The following is a 19,088-nucleotide window of genomic DNA, read 5'->3' as shown; positions in this document are numbered from 1 at the left end:
TCCCTCAGCTTCCGACACTCCAGGGAAAACAGCCCCAGCCGATTCAACCTCTCCCTCAAATCCTCCAACCCTGGCAACATCCTTGTAAATCTTTTCCGAACCCTTTCAAGTTTCACAACATCTTTCTGATAGGAAGGAGACCAGAATTGTACGCAATATTCCAACAGTGTCCTAAACAATGTCCGGTACGGCGACAACATGACCTCCCAACTCCTGCACTTAATACTCTGACCAATTAAAGAAAGCATACCAAATGCCTTCTTCACTATCCTATCTATCTGCAACTCTACTTTCAAGGAATCATGAACCTGCACTCCAAGGTTTCTTTGTTCAGTAACACTCGCCAGGACCTTGCTATTAAGTGTATAAGTCCTGCTTAAATTTGCTTTCCCAAAACGAGGACCTCACATTTAACTAAATTAAACTCCAGCTGCCACTTCTCAGCCCATTGGCCCATCTGATCAAGATCCCATTGTAATCTGAGGTAACCTTCTTCACAGTCCACTATACCTCCAATTTTTGTGTCATCTGCAAACTTACTTATATAACTCTTATGCTCACATCCAAATCATTTATATAAACGATGAAAAGTAGTGGACCAGCACCAATCCTTGTGGCACACCACTGATTACAGGCCTCCAATCTGAAAAACAACCCTTGACCACCACCCTCTGTGTTCTACCTTTGAGCCTCTTCTGTATCCAAATGGCTAGTTCTCCCCGTTTTCCATGAGATCTAACCTTGCTAACCAGTCTCCTGTGAGGAACCTTGTCGAACGAAGTCCATATAGATCATGTCTACTGCTCTACCCTCATCAATCCTCTTAGTTACTTTTTCAAAAAACTTAATCAAGTTTGGGAGACATGATTTCCCACACCAAAGCCATGTTGACTGTCCCTAGTCAGTCCTTGCCTTTCCAAATACATGTACATCCTGTCCCTCAGGATTCCCTCCAACAATTTGTCCACCACTGACTTCAGGCTCACTGGTCTATGGTTCCCTGGCTTGTCCTTACCACCCTTCTTAAACAGTGGCAGCATGTTAGCCAACCTCCAGTTTCCTGGCACCTCACCTGTGACTACCGATGATACAAATATCTCAGCAAGAGACCCAGCAATCACTTGCCTAGCTTCCCACAGAGTTCTAGGGTACACCTGATCAGGTCCTGGGGATTTATCTACTTTTATGCATTTCAAGACATTCAGCGCTTCCTTCTCTATAATATGGACATTTTCCAAGAAGTCACCATCTATTTCCCTACATTCTATAATTTCCCTGTCCTTTTCCACAGTAACAACTGATGCAAAATACTCGTTTAGTATCTGTCTCATCTCCTGCAGCTCCACACAAAGGCTGCCTTGCTTATCTTTGAGGGGCCCTATTCTCTCCCTCGTTACCCTTTTGTCCTTCATGTATTTGTAAAAACCCTTTGGATTATCCTTACTTCTATTTGCCAAAGCTATCTCATGTCCCCTTTTTGCCTTCCTGATTTCCCTCTTAAGTATACTCCGACTTTATACTCCTCTAAGGATTCATTCGATCTATCCTACCTGACATATGCTTCCTTAATTTTCTTAACCAAACCCTAAATTTCTTTCATCAACCAACATTCCTTACACCTACCAGCTTTTCCTTTCACCCTAATTATCCACTTTGGTAATGAAACAGGAAGACAGATCATTATCTGAATAGCAATAGATTGGGAGAGGAGAAGGTGTGATGAGACCTGGGTGTCCTTGTACACAAGTTGCTGGAAGTGTGCAGCAGGCAGCGATGAAGGTCAACATACCATTTGCTTTCTTATCGAGAGAATTCAACTACAGGAGCAGAGATATCCAGCTGCAATTATACAGGGCCTTGGTGAGATTACCTCTGGAGTATTTTGAACAGTTTTGGTCTCCTTATCTGAGGAAGGACATTCTGGTTATGGCGGGAGTACAATAAAGGTTCATCACACTGTTTTCGGTGAAGGCAAGACTGATGTATGGAGAGAGACTGGATTGGTTAGGACAGTATTTACTGGAGAGGGGGATATCCCATAGACTCCTACAATGTTCTGACAGAATTAGACAGGGTAAATGCAGGAAGGATGTTCCTGAGGACTGCGGAGTCCAGAACTCGGGTCATAGTCTAAGGAATGAGGAAGGCTATTGAGATGAGAAATTTTTTCACCCAGAGAGTAGCGAGCCTGTGGAATTCTCTGCCACTAAAGGTGGTTGATGTCAAAACATTGAATGTTTTCAAGAAGGAGTTATGTGTTCTTGGGACTAAAGTCGTCAAAGGATATGGGGAAAAATCTAGAACAAGATACTGAGTTTAATAATGAGCCATGAATCCTATTTAATGGTGGACTGGCTCAAAGAGCTGAATGGCTGACTGATATTTTCTGTGTTTCACACTGAGGATACTCTGCACATGTTGTGTAGTACTAACACTGTGTTAAATGGGTTGATTTGGAATGAATCTAACAGCTCAAAATGTGTCTTCTATGAAGCACTGTGGATCATTAGCAGCTGAATTGTACTTGATCATAATCTGCAATCTTGTGGCCTGTCTTATCCCCCACTCCACCATTACCATTAAACAATAGGATCAATCCTAGCTCAATGAAGAGTGCAGGAGAACCTGTCAGGAGTAGCATCTGACATACCTAAAAGCGAGGTGTTAACTTGGTGAAGCTGCAACATTGGACTACTTACTTGTCAAACATCATAAGAAGCAAATGAAAGGCAGGGTTAAGTAATTCTACACCTAATGGACCAAAAGATCTGCAGTCCAGCCATATCTAGTCGTAACAATGATGGACAAGTAAACAACTCACAGGAGGAGGAGGCAACGTAAGGGAATATCTGGGAATGTTTGCAGCTGATTGCACAGTGTTCACCACTATTCGCAGCTCCTCAGATACTGAGACTATCCCATTCGAAATGCAGTAAGACCTGGACAATATCCAGGCTTGTGCTGAAGAGTGGTAAGTAAATTCATACCACACAAGTGCCAGGTAATGACAATCTCCTTCAAGGGTTCTGAGAAGAGAGATCGTAGGATGTTGTGGTTAATTGGTTGATACTGATAACATTAATGTTGGTCATTAAGTTGGGACTTTAAGATTAGTGGCTTTGCAAGTTAGCTGAATTCTATTCTACTTTTTTCTTTTGATGGTGGTTGGCTTGTGGCTATCAAAAAGATATATGAATATTTAAATTTTACCTGCACTGCAGGGGTGTTAAATTGATATCCACTAGCTATGACCTTTACAGTAGTGCTTCCATAGCACATTGGGCCACTCAAATCAGGTGTTGCAATCATATTTTAACCCCACTTTACTATATTCCTAGAAGAATAAAATACAAGCATGACTTTCAACTCATGTCCTCAGTCAGCAACATAATCCAAAAGAGATGTTCTAACTGCTGACAGGAGATAATTGGATGGCTTTGTACCTCTGCCCTTTGATATTTTGTTCTTTGCAGTTTCATTAGCACGCTTCAATGTGTAACATTCCAGGGGTTCACAGAGAGAATCTTTTTATATCTTGAAATTATAACTTCAAATTTACATTACCAGCCAGGCTTTATTTATAGTCCTTTTGTGTTTTTAAATAAACTCATGCCTTGTCCGAAGGTTCAGTGTGCCAGCAAGTAATATGGAGTTCTGGTCTGTCATCATGACAAATGTATTTACCTAACCCCAGAAAACTTTACAAGCCCATGAATTAACAGCAACAAGAACACATGGGCTGGCAAACTGCGTTGTATTTAACTGCACAGAGTTGCCTCCCTGCAAATCAGCTCTCAATTTGGCTAACCTTCAGCAAGAAAATAAGCCACTTCATTTTGCTTTGCTGTAGAGATTCTTGAAATTGATGTGTGCATGGGTATTCCAAATTCCAAGTATAGCATCTTTACTTGATCCATCTGTTTTGAGTTAAAAATCATACAACACCAGTTATAGTCCAATATGTTTATTTGGAAGCACTAAGCTTTCGGAGCGCTGCTCCTTCATCAGGTGACACACAATCACCTGATGAAGGAGCAGTGCTCCTAAAGCTAGTGCTTCCAAGTAAACCTGTTGGACTATAACCTGGTGTTGTGTAATTTTTAACTTTGTACACACCAGTCCAACACCGGCATCTTCAAATCAGATCTGTTTTGAAGCATTTTTTGTTCATTCAAGTATATTTCAAGGTTTTTTCAGCTTTTGCTTTGGTGTTTAATTAAATGTGCATGCACAGAGAAATCTCATAGGAGATTTTGAAACTGTATACAGGTCGACTCCATGATTATCTTTCAGTTTTATTTTATAACTTAGAACTATTGGCGATGATGTCACCTGGGGTTTTGACTGCTCTCAGCATCATTTTAATTACAGAACTGTATATTTCATTCCTACTTAATGCAAGTGTGGTGTCACTAGACAGTTTGAGTTGGGAGCAAGGGGCAATAGAAAATAATTAAATTCATGATATTAAGATGTGTACAGTAAGATTTGGTGTACTGTATTTTTCCAGTGCTTTGCTCAATAATCTTTGTATCTGTTGCTCCTTTTTTTTGTTTATTTTGCGCTTAATGAAATGTTTCCATTGATTCTTTAATGTTACACAGCAACATTTTGCTGTTAAAGACAGAGGATGTCCAACAACTAGTGTGAAATTCAGTTGTTCACTTTGTTGACTGTGAAGAGCTATTTCAAACTGTTCAATTGCAAATCATTATTTTCTATTCAGTTCATATGTGAAATTGCCTGATTTCAGCCGGTTTCAGAGTTTTGCTGGAGAAAACCTTCATGCTTTCCTTACCCACCCTACCTCAACATCCCTGCACCTGATAATCTGTGTCCTTCGTTCGTTTGACAGAAAATTCTTAAACAGTTTAGGAAGCACTAATTTAATGATTTAATACAGGTAGATCCAACCACTGTGGACATGTAATTTCCTGTCTGACATTTTGAGTCCAAATTTTAGAGTGCAATATATTCTTAATTTGAATTAGGAACATTTGAGTTATCTAAGATGAATTACTTTGTTTATCACTAAATTATTACTCTTGTTCATATTGTCTTCAAATCTTCATAGTGCTAACAAGTAACTTTGTCCTTTGATTAACTCTGACACTCACTATTTACACAATTTATATTCCATTCACAATAATATTGAACAATATTAATTTCCATTATGTAATTACGATACTCAGCCTATGTTGTTGAGGACTAAGACTTCATAACTTATTGTTTTATTTTGAATTAAAATGTTGGGAATATGTTAAATATCCTTCTCTCCACCCATAATTGCTTTTGAGCACATCGCTGGTGACTATTTTATTTTAAAGCATGCAATGTTTCACCATCCAGTTTCAATTGGAGAAGTACCTAGCAATACATAGGAATTTAAATAGTTTGCCAACTCTTTTTATTGTCATTTGGCATCTTGTAAATTTAATATTTTAAATGTACATTGTAAATATTTTTGATTCAATCCAGCTGCTGCCTTGTTTCAAAATCACGTCAGGAAATATCTTGCTTGTGCAGGTGAATTGTAAAGTAGTTTAGTTAGAATAATGAAGATGGCATATTTGTTCAAACACCATATATTTCATTTGCTTTAATAACTTTGTGCCAGTTTGAAATTCGGTGTAGTTGAATTACTTTTTGTACATGAACACCTTAGAGCCCTTCTACTTGACACCTGGATCAACCTCCTCAGGAGTTTGTGTTATTTGACAGACATAGGTAATCTAATTAAGAGGATCAATTTTCATTTCTTCCAGCCCATTTCACAGAAGTCAAAATACTGTTTTGCAGCTAAAAATCTATATGTTTCTTTGAAAGAAAATGGTGTGGTACAACATTAATTCACTCTTATTTGTTCAAAATTATTAAAATTATAACATTTATTAAAAGGTACATTTTAAAATTGTAGCAGTTTGTTTCATTTCTGCTTCTTTTGTCAACTGAGTTCAGTAGTGTTCTAGACCCAAACATCAATGATGTAAATTTGCTTGGTGTAAATACTGTGTGTAAAATTAATTTCAACGTCTTCTATTCAGGTTCCAGTCATCCCAGAAACACAGCACTAAACTTTCCATGACCTGCTGGAGATCAAATAAAAACACTGCAAATGAACAAAATCTAAAATTAAAGGTATACAAAGATTAACTAGCACCTATAAAAAGAAAAGACTGGTGGATGTTCTTTTGCATTTGCCTCATCTGTAAAACATAGATGCCCATTGAATTCCATCATGAACCGCTTTATTTTGGTATGAGCCATCCCTCACTTTGCTGGACCTGACCCCAGATGTAAAGGATAGACTAAGGAAAACAAAAACATTTTTTTAATGATAGTGGTATCAAGTTTTAATTTTTTTTTACAATAGTGATATCAAGTTGATACCATCATCATAAAGAAAGAAGTTAAACTTTGATACAAATATCATAAAGAAAAATAATAGTTTTATGTTTTCTTTAGTCAAGTTTTAACTTGATTGTTCTACCGGAGACCTTTTATGGACTAACATGGTTTTAATAAAGACAAATACTGACATAAAATGGCTGACCATAGATTGAGGCAAGTGCATGAGAACAATGCAGAATAAATGATACCATCTGCACTAAAATTCCATTTAACTTAAAGACATGAAAACTAGGCAAAAGAGTCAGTATTAAGAAATTGGCACCATTTCACACTTGTATCGTAATTTCACATTCAAAGATGAAAGGCTCACATGCTATTGAGCCAGCTTGGACAGACAGTGGAGCCAAATTTGGGAATATAAACAAATCATTTTTCAAGCGAGTTTTGAGAAGATTTGTAGCTCAAGTTGAGGTTCTGGATGTAGGTTTGCTCGCTAAGCTGGAAGGTTCATTTTCAGACATTTCATCACCATACTAGGTAACATCTTCAGTGAGCCTCCAAATGAAGCACTGATGGTGTAGCCCATTTTCTATTTATGTTTGAGTTTCCTTGGGTTGGTGATGTCATTTTCTGTGGTGACATAATTTCCTATAGTGATGTCATTTCCTGTTCTTTATCTCCGGGGGTGGTAAATTGGATCAAAGTCAATGTGTTTATTGATAGAGTTCCAGTTGGAATGCCATGCTTCTAGGAATTCTTGTGGGTGTCTCTGTTTGGCTCGTGCTAGGATGGATGTGTTGTCCCAGTCAAAGTGGTGTTCTTCCTCATCCGCACGTAGGGGTACTAGTGAGAGTGGGTCATGTCGTTTTGTGGCTAGTTGATGTTCATGTATCCTGGTGGCTAGTTTTCTGCGTGTTTGTCCAATGTAGTGTAGAGAAATCATCTTTCTCTCCTCTCTCTCACTCATACCCTCCTTCTCTCTCTCCCTTTTTCCCTCTCACCTTGAAGGACAACATCTCATGGAAATGCAACCGGGGAAACCATCAGTCAACAAGAACTTAAATATCTACAAATTCTGCCACCACTGCAGATACCAGTCAACGATTAAATAACTTGTTCACGGGTTGAAAAATCTAATGTCTGAAGAACACTTAAGAAATTATATGCTGTGTTGTCTTTATTATTCCTGTCTGAATAGGACACTTTTTTCTTGAAACTTATTGCTTACATTTCTGTATGATGTCATGCTTTTCTCTGTTTTTGAGGTGAGTAGGTAATAAAAGTTGTCTTCCAATCAAAACGTTTTTAATTGGTTTCTTAATTTTGATGAGCACTACATTTTAATTGAAGTGTCATAGCTGAATGCTAAAATTAAATAAAATATTTGTTTTGACTGAGTCTCTGAGAGGGGTTTTAAAAGAGGGGAGCCAATCCACCCTTTCTAACCTGGTCATACCAAGTTAGTACATGGACTTTAGTTAGAAGGCTGTTTATCTCAACTCCTAATGTTTTTTTGTCACTTTGTAATAAAGTAAAATCATATCAATGTTGGTTGAACCATACCTGGAATGCTGAATTCTGTTCAGGTTTCTGTTATAAGGAACTGATATCCAGGCACTGAACTTTGTGAGGAAAATAATTCACTGATGATAGCAGAATGTGAAGTTGTATCCACCAGGGAAAAAAAAATAAACAGGCTGGGGTCTGTCTGCTCCTGAAAAGTCATCATGTAGTGGAGGCCTTTTATAGATATTTGATAGAGTAGATAGCCAATGTTTCTATTTGTGTAGAACAACAGAATTAGAGACCTCTGGTATCCGATAGTCTTGAAGAAATCAAATCAGGAATTCAAAAGAAACATCATTACCCAGAAAGTGGTGAGAATGTGGAACTGAACACCACAGAGAGCGGTTAAGGTGAGCAGAGTGGATATATTTAAGGGCGATACTGGAGAAGCATATAAGGGAGAAGGGATAAGATTGTTGTAAGGGGACACTTAGATGCCAAAGAAATGGAAAGAGACTCCAGTTGAGCACAAATGCCATTCTAACTGGCTTGACTGAATAACTTGTCTCTGCATAATGTATTCAACATAATTCACTGAAATTTATATCCAATAAGTGCTGTAATCCAAATGCTGATCCTGGGGTACATTCGTGTATATTACACTCCAGTTATCAATGCTGCTATTCCTCGTAATTGAAAATTTACTGTAATTGTGTTGCGGGACAGTTTACCGACAAACTTGCAAAATACCCTGTTTGCTTAATTGCAAATAGATCTAATGAAATATTTCTTTGGAATAGTATAAGGTTGTGCACCTATTTGATTGAGAAATAAACATAAATGGAAATTAAAATATCCTCATGAACAGTGTAATGGTGTATCAATTGTGTTCTCCATGAACTGTTTGGAGATTAGTTTTCCCAATTCTTATGTCAATGGATCCTGAGTTCATCTTTCTTGTAGTGGAATGTAGATTGCAACCAGTAAAGATGGACCTCCTCATGATAATTCACAACACCTATGCCCCACAAGGATGCGTGCTGAGCTCCCTCCTATGTTCCGTGTACATTTGTGGACAAACTTTAGCCAAACTCCATCTACAAGTTGACTGATGAGACCAATATTGTCGGCCAAATATCAAATGATGATGGAACAGAACACAGGAAGGAGATAGAATGTTTGGTGTTGTGGTGCAAAAATAACAATCTCTCCCTCAATGTCAACAAAACTAAAGAGCTGATCACCAACTTCAGGAGGAAGAGAGGAGAAAGTGCCCCTATCTACATCAATGGAGCTGAGGTGGAGAGGGTCAAGAGAGTCAGGTTCCTCGGAGTGACAATAACCAACAATCTGTCCTGGGCCACCCACGTAAATGTGACTGTCAAGAAGGCACGACAATGTCTCTGCTTCCTCAGGAGGCTGAGGAAATTCAGCATGTCCTTGAGGACCCTCACCAACTTTGACAGATGTACCATAAAAAGCATTCTATCTGAATGTATCAAGGTTTGGTATGACAACTGCTCTGCCCAAGACTGTACAAATTTACAGAAAGTTGTGAACACAGCCCAGACCATCATACATGTCAACCTTCCATTCATTGACTCCATCTACATTACTCATTGCTGTGGAAAGGCAGTGAACAGCATCAGATACACCTCTCACCCCAGTTATAATCTCTTCCAATATCTTCCATCAGGTAGAAGATACTAAAGCTTAAACACATATACTAACAAGTTTAAGAACAGCTTCTCCTTTACTGTTATTAATCTGCTGAATAGACCCTCTCAAATTTCAAATCTAATGTTGATCTTGCTTTAGTCCACCTCCTGTGCACCCATAACTTTGTATGCATTGCTGTATTCAATCACCCAATGATCATTTGTTCTTGTATGTTATATTCTTCCATACTACATTCAAAACAACACTTTTCCCTATACTTAAGTACATGTGACAACAATAAATCAAATTAAATCTTGACAATGAAAGGGAGAACAACCGATGTATTTTTGTAATTGAGCTCAGTTAGAATGCTGGCTACAGAAGCAGAGACAGAAAACAGACATGCATTTGTCGGGGGATGGAAATAGGAGTGTGTTCCTTCCATAAACATCAGCTCATCCAAACTCCTCCTGCTCGTATCCAATCCTGCCGCTCGTATGCTATCCTGCAACAAGTCCTCCTCTCCCATCATTTCTGTTCTCCTGACTTATTTAGGTACTTGGTTCCCTAATCCCTTGTATGTAAAATTCTTATTCCTTTTATTTAAATCCTTTAAAGGACTTGCGTCTCCTTCCATCTATAACTAACTTGAGCATGACAAACCTTTCCCTTGAACTCTGTACTTTAATTATGAGTTTTTGTATGACACCCAATCCCTGCACCCCCACGACTGATTGATTGTCATGCTCAGTTACATCCTGTCCCTAAATCCCACTCATTTTCTCTCCTTGTTACAAATGCACATGTTTAACCAAGTTTTGTTCATCCCATCCTAAGTCCCCATTTATTTTGGCATTGATTTATTCCTATTTCCTTTTACATCATCGTGGGATATTTACTTAAACTGCCGTATAAAATATAAGGTATTGTGATTCGTGTTGACTACTAAGGCTGAATCTTAAAACAAGATATCTTATTTCAATAACAATGCAATACCATTCTTTTGATATTTTGTATCTTATTTATCAGAAATTGCCATTTAATAAGCAGAAGAATAATCATTACTTTGGTTTATTTTTAACTTCTTACACTGGGGAGTTTGCCATTATTGACACACATTGATACAGCAGTTTACTTTAAAATTAGCTACTAAATGTAGAACATCCATCTCATAGCTTCAGCAAGGAATAGAAAGGCCTTTGGAACAAAAAAGCTAGTCAATACTGATCGGATTGAATAGGAATTTCTTGCAGTTTGTAAAAGTAACTAGACCATCCATCTGGAAAGAAATTCAAGGTCAAAAACATAATGTTGTCTCTTAGATTTCAGTAAAAAAGATAAGAGACTGACAGTGTCAGTAGTTAGTTAATATTTGCTCACCAAGCGTGAAATGAAACTTGGAAGTGTTACTTGGTTTTACTTATAGATTTATAGCAATTATTTAAACACTGAAAAGGATGGATTGTCTCTGTTCAAATAAAGCATTTTGAAATTTATATTTCATTAAAATCTTCACGCCTTCCTAAGAAGTGTAATACAGACTTTGGCTGACTGGTTATTTTTGAAGTTTACATGTGAAATTTTTTGTAAATTTTTATTTTATTAATCTGTGAGATTTTGGGCCCCGTTGGCAAGGCTGGCATTGCTATTTGCTCTCAAAGATGGTGGCAAGCTGCAGGGCCAGAGTCTGAAATTTACATCCTTGGTGCTGTTCTTGGTACAGGCTGTTAACCTGAGCACAATGTCCCCCTGAAGCCCAGGGCCCAGGTTATTGGACCCTGATGTACCTCCACATCCCAGGTCCTCGAGAGCTGCCTTCTTGTAAGGTGAGGGGGAAAGATATAAAAGGGGTAACTTTTTCACACAGGATGCTGCGTGCATGGGATGAGCTGCTCGAGGAAATGGTGGAGGCTGGTACAATTATAACATTTAAAAGACATCTGGATTGGTACATGAATAGAAAAGGCTGAGGATTACTGGCCAAATGCTGCAAAAAGCCCTAGGTTAATTTAGGATATCTGGTCGGAATGGACAAGTGGACAGAAGGATCTGTTTTCTTGCTGTACAACTCAGATTCTATGAGCTCTGTCTATACCATGTTGCCAATATCTGTACATAGTTGTGTATTGTAGCTTCATCAGGTTGGCATCACATTTTTGAGATTAGATGTTTGGTGCTTCTCCTGATTGCTCTCCTCCTACTGTCCTCATTGAGCAAAGATCGACATCCTGGTCTGGTGAAATTGGTAGAGGAATAACCCCAGCCATGAAGTTACAGATTCTGGTTGAAGTCAATTCTGCTGTTGCTGATGCCCTCCTACATTCTGACAGTCCTGTTGTAAGCTGTAGGTCTGAACTGAACCTATCTCATTTATCATAGTCACAGTGCTGCACAGCATGTCAAATGGATGCATTTCTGATGGTAGATTGGTGAGGACACATCTAGTTGATCCATTGGTTCTCTTGTCATCTGCTGCAGACTTAGACTGGCAGATATTTCAGGACTTGGCCAGATCAGTCAGCCATAACCATCAAACAGTTCTTGGCTGTGGATTCATTCTGGGTCCTTGTTGCTTTCAATCTTCTTCCAGGTGGTATCCAACATGAGAAGTAGTAGTAGGAGTTAGTCATGCGGCCCGTCAAGCCTTCTCCATTATTTAATGTGAGAAATGTTGTTCGAATTTACCTTCACTTTCCTACCTGTATCTTGAGGCCTGGAAAGACCAAAGATCTTACTTTCCCATCTTGAATCCGCATGCTGAACGTACTGCTAGAATCTTCTGGAGTAGAAATTCCCAAGATGGACAACCATTTGAGGAAAGAAAATTCACATCATCTCAGTCCAACATGAGTATCCTTTCAGATATTTTCTAAACAATGTCGGCTTCCTGGGTCAAAGGTAGGTAAACTGCCACTGTGTCATAAGAGCCCCAATGAGTGGCATTTAACCTGAGACAGTAGCACTTTGTCTCCAGACAGGGAAGTAACCTCTTGGTAGCTACAATATCCATTCCTTCAGAACCTTGACTGTTTCAGTGAGATTCTCTCATTATTTTAAACTCCAGAGGACATGGAGTACATGACTCATCAGCAAAGGAAAGGTGGTAAATGTTAATCAGCAAGGGGTTTCCCATGGTCATATTTGACACAGGCCATGAACCTTTGACTATGCCTCCAGACTTTATGAAGATTTAGTTACTGTGCAATCTGAGTCCTAGAGTATTATAGTACAGAAACGGGCCCTTTTACCCATCATATTCACACTGGTCATCAAGCACCGATCTACCATACTCCCAATTCTCAGCACATGACCCATAGTCTTGTACCATGTCATTTCAAGTATTCATCTAAATGCTTCTTAAACATTGTAATGGTTTCTGCCTCTGACGATGTTTCAGGCAGTGAATTTGAGATACCCACTACCTTATGGGTGAAAGAATCACTGCTTTAATCTCCTTTAAGACTATTGCACCTTAGCGTAAATCACAGCACCCTGAGTTTGACCACTATACTAAGGGAATTTGGAATAGAATTAGTATCATGTGAACCAACATGGGTCAAATAAGGAGAGTCAACATGAATTTCTGGGTAAAATAGTGTATAACTAAATTGCTGGAGTTTCTTGAATGGTTAAGAGAGGCTGTTGGGGACAATGCTGTTGATATGGCATACGTGGATTGCCAAAAGACATTTGACACAGTACCACAGAACAGACTGGAAAGCAAAATTATAGCACTTAGAATAAAAAGCAGTAGGAGCACAGATATAAAATTAGATGCGTGATAGAACACAGAGTAATCATTAACGGATGTTTGTCTGGCTGGATCAAGGTATGCACTGTGTTCCCCAAGACTTGGTATTGGGACCCTTGGTTTTCCTGATATTAATCATCTAGATCTTGCAGGTGACTATTTTAAAGTTTGAAAATGATACAAACCTTGGAAGCATTGTAAACTATGAGTTCATTGACAAGTTAGTAGAGTGGTTGAATAGGTGTGAAAATGTGTTGCTGGAAAAGTGCAGCAAGTCAGGCAGCATCCAAGGAACAGGAGAATCGACGTTTCGGGCATAAGCCCTTCTTCAGGAATGATTCCTGAAGAAGGGCTTATGCCTGAAACGTTGATTCTCCTGTTCCTTGGATGCTGCCTGACCTGCTGCGCTTTTCCAGCAACACATTTTCAGCTCTGATCTCCAGCATCTGCAGTCCTCACTTTCTCCTGGTTGTATAGGTGTCCCATGAAGTTCAATGTAGAGCAGTGTGATGTTTTACATTTTGATAGAAAGAACAGAGAAAGATAACATAACTAAAGGATTTTTTAAAAAGGATGTGCAGGAATAGAGTGACCTGAGTGTATATGTGCATAAACTATTAAGATGGCAGGACAGATGGAGAGAGCAGTTGATAAAATATTTATTGATGGCTAAGTACAATAGCAAGGAAGTTATGCTGAATTTGTATATGACTCAAGTTCAATATCAACTGGCGTATTATATAGTTTTGGGAGGTCCACTTTAAGAAAAATATAAACACAATGGAGAGTGTCAAAGAGCTTCAGGAATGAGAAACTTCAATTTATGAAGATAGATTGAAAAGTTGGGACTGCTTTCTTTGGAGAAGAGAAGGTTCAGAGGAGATTTTATAGAATTTTTCAAAATCATGAGAAGTCTGGATAAAGTAGACAGGAAGAAACTATTCCCACTCATTTAAAGATGAAGTACAAGAAGGCAAGTATTCAAACTACTTCGTGAAAGAAGTAAAAGTGATGACTTTTTCATATTCTTGAGTAGTTAGGATCTGCAATGCACTGCCTGGAAAGGGGTGGGGAGAATAGGTTCAATTAAAATATGCAAGTGGGATGGTGGTAATTGTTTCTTTTCAAATAATGTGCAAGTTTAAAGGGAAAAGAGAGGAGAATAACACCAAGTCATAATGTTCATTCAGAGAGCTGGTGCAGACATGATGGGACAAATGGCCTTTTTGTGCACTGAAACAATTTTGTGACATTACAGCATCATGTCTGAATGTTGTGCTATGTCGATGCAACTAATTCATTCAATTTTAATCTTTTTTTTCCTCCCACAGTTTGGTATGGGACATTTCAAAGGACACTCAGAGTTGCTTAGGTTAGGCAGGGTGAGATCAGACGATCTCCTTCAAGAACGGACATTACCAGGATGGTTTCTTACTGGAATCATGTAGTCACCATTATGCTGACTTTTCATTCTAATTCATTTAATGACTAGGATATAAACTTTCCAACTACTAGGATGGAATATGTTCTGAGGATGACACCAACATTGGTGGTATAATGGACAGGTTATCTAAGATTACAAGGGGATCTTCATCAATTGGGCCAAGGAGTGGTAGACAGACTTTAATATGGGATGATGTGAGGTGTTGTATTTTGTTAAGACAAACAAGGGCTGGACTTACACAGTTAATGGTAGGGCCCTGGGGAATGTTGCCAAACAGAGACCTAGGGGTTCAGGTACATAGTTCCCTGAAAGTTATGTCACAGATAGACATGCATTTGACACACTTGCCTTCATTCCTCAGTCCATTGAGTATAACAATTGGGACATTACATTGCAATTGTACAGGATGTTGGAGACATGAATAGGAAAGGCTGAGAGGGAGACTGGCCAAACTGAGGCAAATGGGACTAGTTCAGTTTGGGAAACCTGCTTGGCCTGGAAGAGTTAGACTGAAAAGTCTGTTCCTATGATGTGTGACTCCACAGCAATCAAACCACGTCTCTGAATACACGACCAATAACATAGCTGTGTTAGGATACTTGGCAGGAAGAAAATTCAATATATTTATTGTTTGTTTAAATCGGTTTTCAGGTTGTATACAAGATGTTCCTAATAACTTTTGGGAGCCTATCCAAGCGAGCATTCACATTTCTATTTAAATGTAATTTTAAAATCATTTCATAACGCCTCCTGATTCCCTACTGTCTCATTGTTTTTTTAAAAAAAGGCAAAGGATAGCTGCAGTTATAAAAAAAAAGTCTACTTGATCCTCAGGATGACTTCAAAGCACATTTCATTTGAAGATGAAATGACTTGCTGGTAGACTTGGATCACAGCACAGCAGAATACCTTACTCAGCAATCCTCATTGAGAAATGGTTTGATTAACTGCAATCCGAAACCTCCGGATGCTGACAGTCGCTGGTTCGGTCACAGAAGTCCGGGTCAGTAAAACAAAAGAGTGCACTCAATCACTGTTTGATGATTCTATGCAAACGGTGCCTTACTGACTGACAAAGGAATGTAATTTATTTTGCATTCCTTTTCGATTCCTGGCTTATCTATGCATATGTAATTAATGTGTTATCCTGAAGCATTTTTATTTTTTAAGTAAAAACAGCATTTAACTTCTGTCTAGATTGATCATGAACACCTCCTCCCCAAAAAAAATCGTTCAGGCTACTGAGAATTCAAACAGTAAGAATCTATTGTCCTTGGCTGTGTGCCTCTGTTTGTTGCTTGGAAACTCGGTTGGAAGATCAAACACTCAAGTATCCTGAACCTTCTTAATTGTCTTGCCTCTGTTGATGAACATGTTGTGGCTTCATGGTAATACCTTGAACATTGCAAACAAATCGCAATTTGAACACACACGTCCAGTGGGCTAAGCTGTCAATTTAAACAGCTGCTGAGCCTCCTCCTTACCGCTCTAATTAACACATAGACACTTGGCTGCGAGTGTGCTGAGTGGATTGAACCATTTAGCTCGCTGTGTGTGTGTGTGTTCTCCTGTTGTAAAATTGAAAGCCTCTTTGGCAGATGAAGTCTGCTGCTACTCAGCATCTCGCAATGCAGTTCACTGTGTGCGCTAAGTGGAAGGACTTAATTATCAACTTGTGTAACGTTTGATTTGTCTTTTTTTTATTTTGGTGCAGTCGGTGGAAATGAATGCACGCCCACCCCCTTAGTGATGAAATAAGTAGGAGAGGCATTGGATAGAGCAATCTAAGGATTGGGATTCCTTGCCTTCACCGTAGTAGTTCTTTTGAACTTTGTTCTTCCCTTTTAGGCAATGTCAGATTGTTTCTCCATTCCGTTTAATGGTTTAAGTTTGATAGCTTCCATCTTCAAATTCCCCCCTTGGCCCTAACTGACAGGTATTATCAGCTTTGTTTAAAACTGCTCAGAGTACTGTAGTTTGAAAAACGCTGTAGTGTGCAGCCACCTTCAGTCTATTTCATGTTGCCCACAGTTCCTGCTCTGTCAGTTTTGTGTTGAGTGGTGGTGCTGCTGCTGCTAAACGCCTCGACAGTGAACAGGTTGACAAGGTACAAGTATAAGCATGGACCGATTTTTGTACCTTATGAAACAAATGAGAAGGTCGAGGAGAAGGAAAAGCAAGAAGTATAGACCAGAGGAGGATTACCATGAGGGATATGAAGATGTGTATTATTATGCCTCAGAACAACTGCGTAGTAAGTGTGAACTTCATTTTATTTTCAGCGAGACTTGTGGAATTCAGCTTCACTGTTGTTACCATGCAAATGACCATTATAATGAGATGTGAGGAAGCAAATGGTTATTTATTATTCTGTTGTCAAAACTATTTGATATCACTTGCCCTGTATGCTGTCAAGGTCTCTGCTCAGAATACAGCATATCCCTTGGGGTTGTGTTGACCTGTACTGCTGTGTAGCACATGCCTTTGTAACAATTTGTGGTTTCCAATTCCACGTGTACATCACCCAGGGATTACTCCTGTGTTGATGGGTTTTCAACTGACAGGTGGTTTCAGGTGTGCGTGGCTTTGAATAATTTGTAGAAGTAAATGAGCAAGAATGTCCATTCACATTGAAAGCTGGGAATGAATAATTAAGCAGTCCATTTCTGCAGGGATCAATCTTGTTGCCTTCAGCACTCAGCGTCCTCCTATTGAGTTTGATCTTTGACTCCTGTCAGCAGACAAATGCCTGAGGTAACCACTAAAAAGAAGTTACATTTGAGGATTTTACACAATCCTTTGCATGCAGAGTTGACTTCTGTGCATAATCTATTTAGTTAATGCAAAAGTTTTTATTTATTTAGAATCATAGAGATGGACAGCACGGAAACAGACCCTTTGGTCCAACTCGTCCATGCCAGCCAGATATCCTAAATTAAACCAATCCCATTTGTCAGCACTTGGCCCATATCTCTCTAAACCTTTCTTAATCATATACAAATTCAGATGCCTTTTAAATGTTGTAATTGTACCAGCCTCCACCACTTCCTCTGGCAGCTCATTCCATACACGCACCATCCTCTGTGTGGAAAAAGTTGCCCCTTAGGTCCCTTTTTAAATCTTTCCCCCTCACCCTAAACTTATGCCCTCTAGTTCTGGACTCTCCTACCCCAGGGAAAAGACCTTGTCTATTTACCCTATTCATGCTTCTCATTATTTTATAAACCTGTAAAAGGTCAACCCTCTGCCTTCGCTCCAGGGAAAACAACCTCAGCCTATTTGGCCTCTCCTGATAACTCAAGCCCTCCAACACTGGTAACATCCTTGTAAATCCTTTTTGAACCCTTTCAAGTCTTACAACATCTTCACTGTTACTTGTTAGACTTTGTTTAAATTACCTTCATGTTGTCTGTTTCTAATATTTCCCCAATCGCTTCTGAAGATGATCATTTGTGTTGAGATGTAATTCTGCAGCTGCACTCCCAGATCTTTTGAAGCCAGCCACTTTCCATGGATGGATCATGCTAAATAATGTTGTTAGGCTATTTGACCATTTGGGGATATTGCCAGATCTCATTTTACTTGACTTGAGCATCCACCCAGACATTCTTAAACAGGAATAAATGGGTACTGCTCAGGGCTAGGACCCCTGAGATGTTTTGTGTCTCCTTTTCAAAACAGGAGCATTAACTGAAGCTTAGGCATTATCATGAATTGAGCTAAATGAAAGCCTGCTGAAGGTTAAGTTTGGGACATTTTCTGGTTTGTGTAGAGCTATGTCATTTATCAAGTGATTAGTCGGGGAGGTAACTGTGACTTCCTGTGACATCTGTCTTGTGTATGGATTCTGTGCACTATACATTCAAGCAACCAGTTACAATACAAGCTTACCGTTAGTCATGTATTACAATACAGGTTAAACCTAATGATAGAAGGAATCTAATCTTTGAAGTATACCTTTTTTGCCTTGTACACATTTCTATCTTAAAAGTTGAACTTTATCGTTCTGCACGTTGTCCTTTCAATGAATTGAGTATAGTTATTTAATTTTTATTTGGTACATAATGGGTATAATCTGGACAACAATTATCTATTTGCATGAAATTGCTTAAGTATGAACAGCTCTTAATAATAATTTTCATTTTACAGTGAAATTGATAACCTTCCTCCAAATGTCACATAGAACTGGAGTAAAACATTATTGGTTAACATAGAAACTCAGTATAGCATTTTCATATGTGACAGTAAATTTATTATTTTCCTTTTCTTCAAGTTAACTTGCTTTGTTTGACATTCATTAGTACAGCCTTAGTTGGATCAGGGCATCTGATATATCAATTTGTGTTAATCTTGATGAACAAAATAGGGACAGTGATG

The 19,088-nt window shown here is 38.8% G+C and overlaps 1 protein-coding gene across 5 annotated transcripts in view; it reads left to right on the top strand.

The window, feature by feature from the left end:
- The window catches only part of grip1 (glutamate receptor interacting protein 1), a 459,039-nt gene that overhangs the window by 161,297 nt on the left and 278,654 nt on the right, over positions 1-19,088 (top strand). For 2 of the 5 annotated variants that reach the window (XM_043709639.2, XM_043709635.2), the window contains exon 1: positions 16,495-16,965. The exons of 1 other annotated variant lie outside the window; for it this stretch is intronic. In XM_043709639.2, the coding sequence (XP_043565574.2) occupies positions 16,833-16,965 (133 nt within the window). In that variant the 5' untranslated portion in view covers positions 16,495-16,832. Of the gene's footprint in view, positions 1-16,493; positions 16,966-19,088 lie in introns of those variants that run through there. 2 more of the 5 variants (XM_087997173.1, XM_043709640.2) reach the window with 2 other exon arrangements.

The sequence above is a fragment of the Chiloscyllium plagiosum genome, unplaced genomic scaffold (assembly GCF_037043375.1).
Source record: "Chiloscyllium plagiosum isolate Xiang-an unplaced genomic scaffold, Cpla_swu_hap1 HiC_scaffold_19, whole genome shotgun sequence".
Lineage (NCBI taxonomy): Eukaryota > Metazoa > Chordata > Chondrichthyes > Orectolobiformes > Hemiscylliidae > Chiloscyllium > Chiloscyllium plagiosum.
This window is presented reverse-complemented; position numbering and strand designations above follow the sequence as displayed.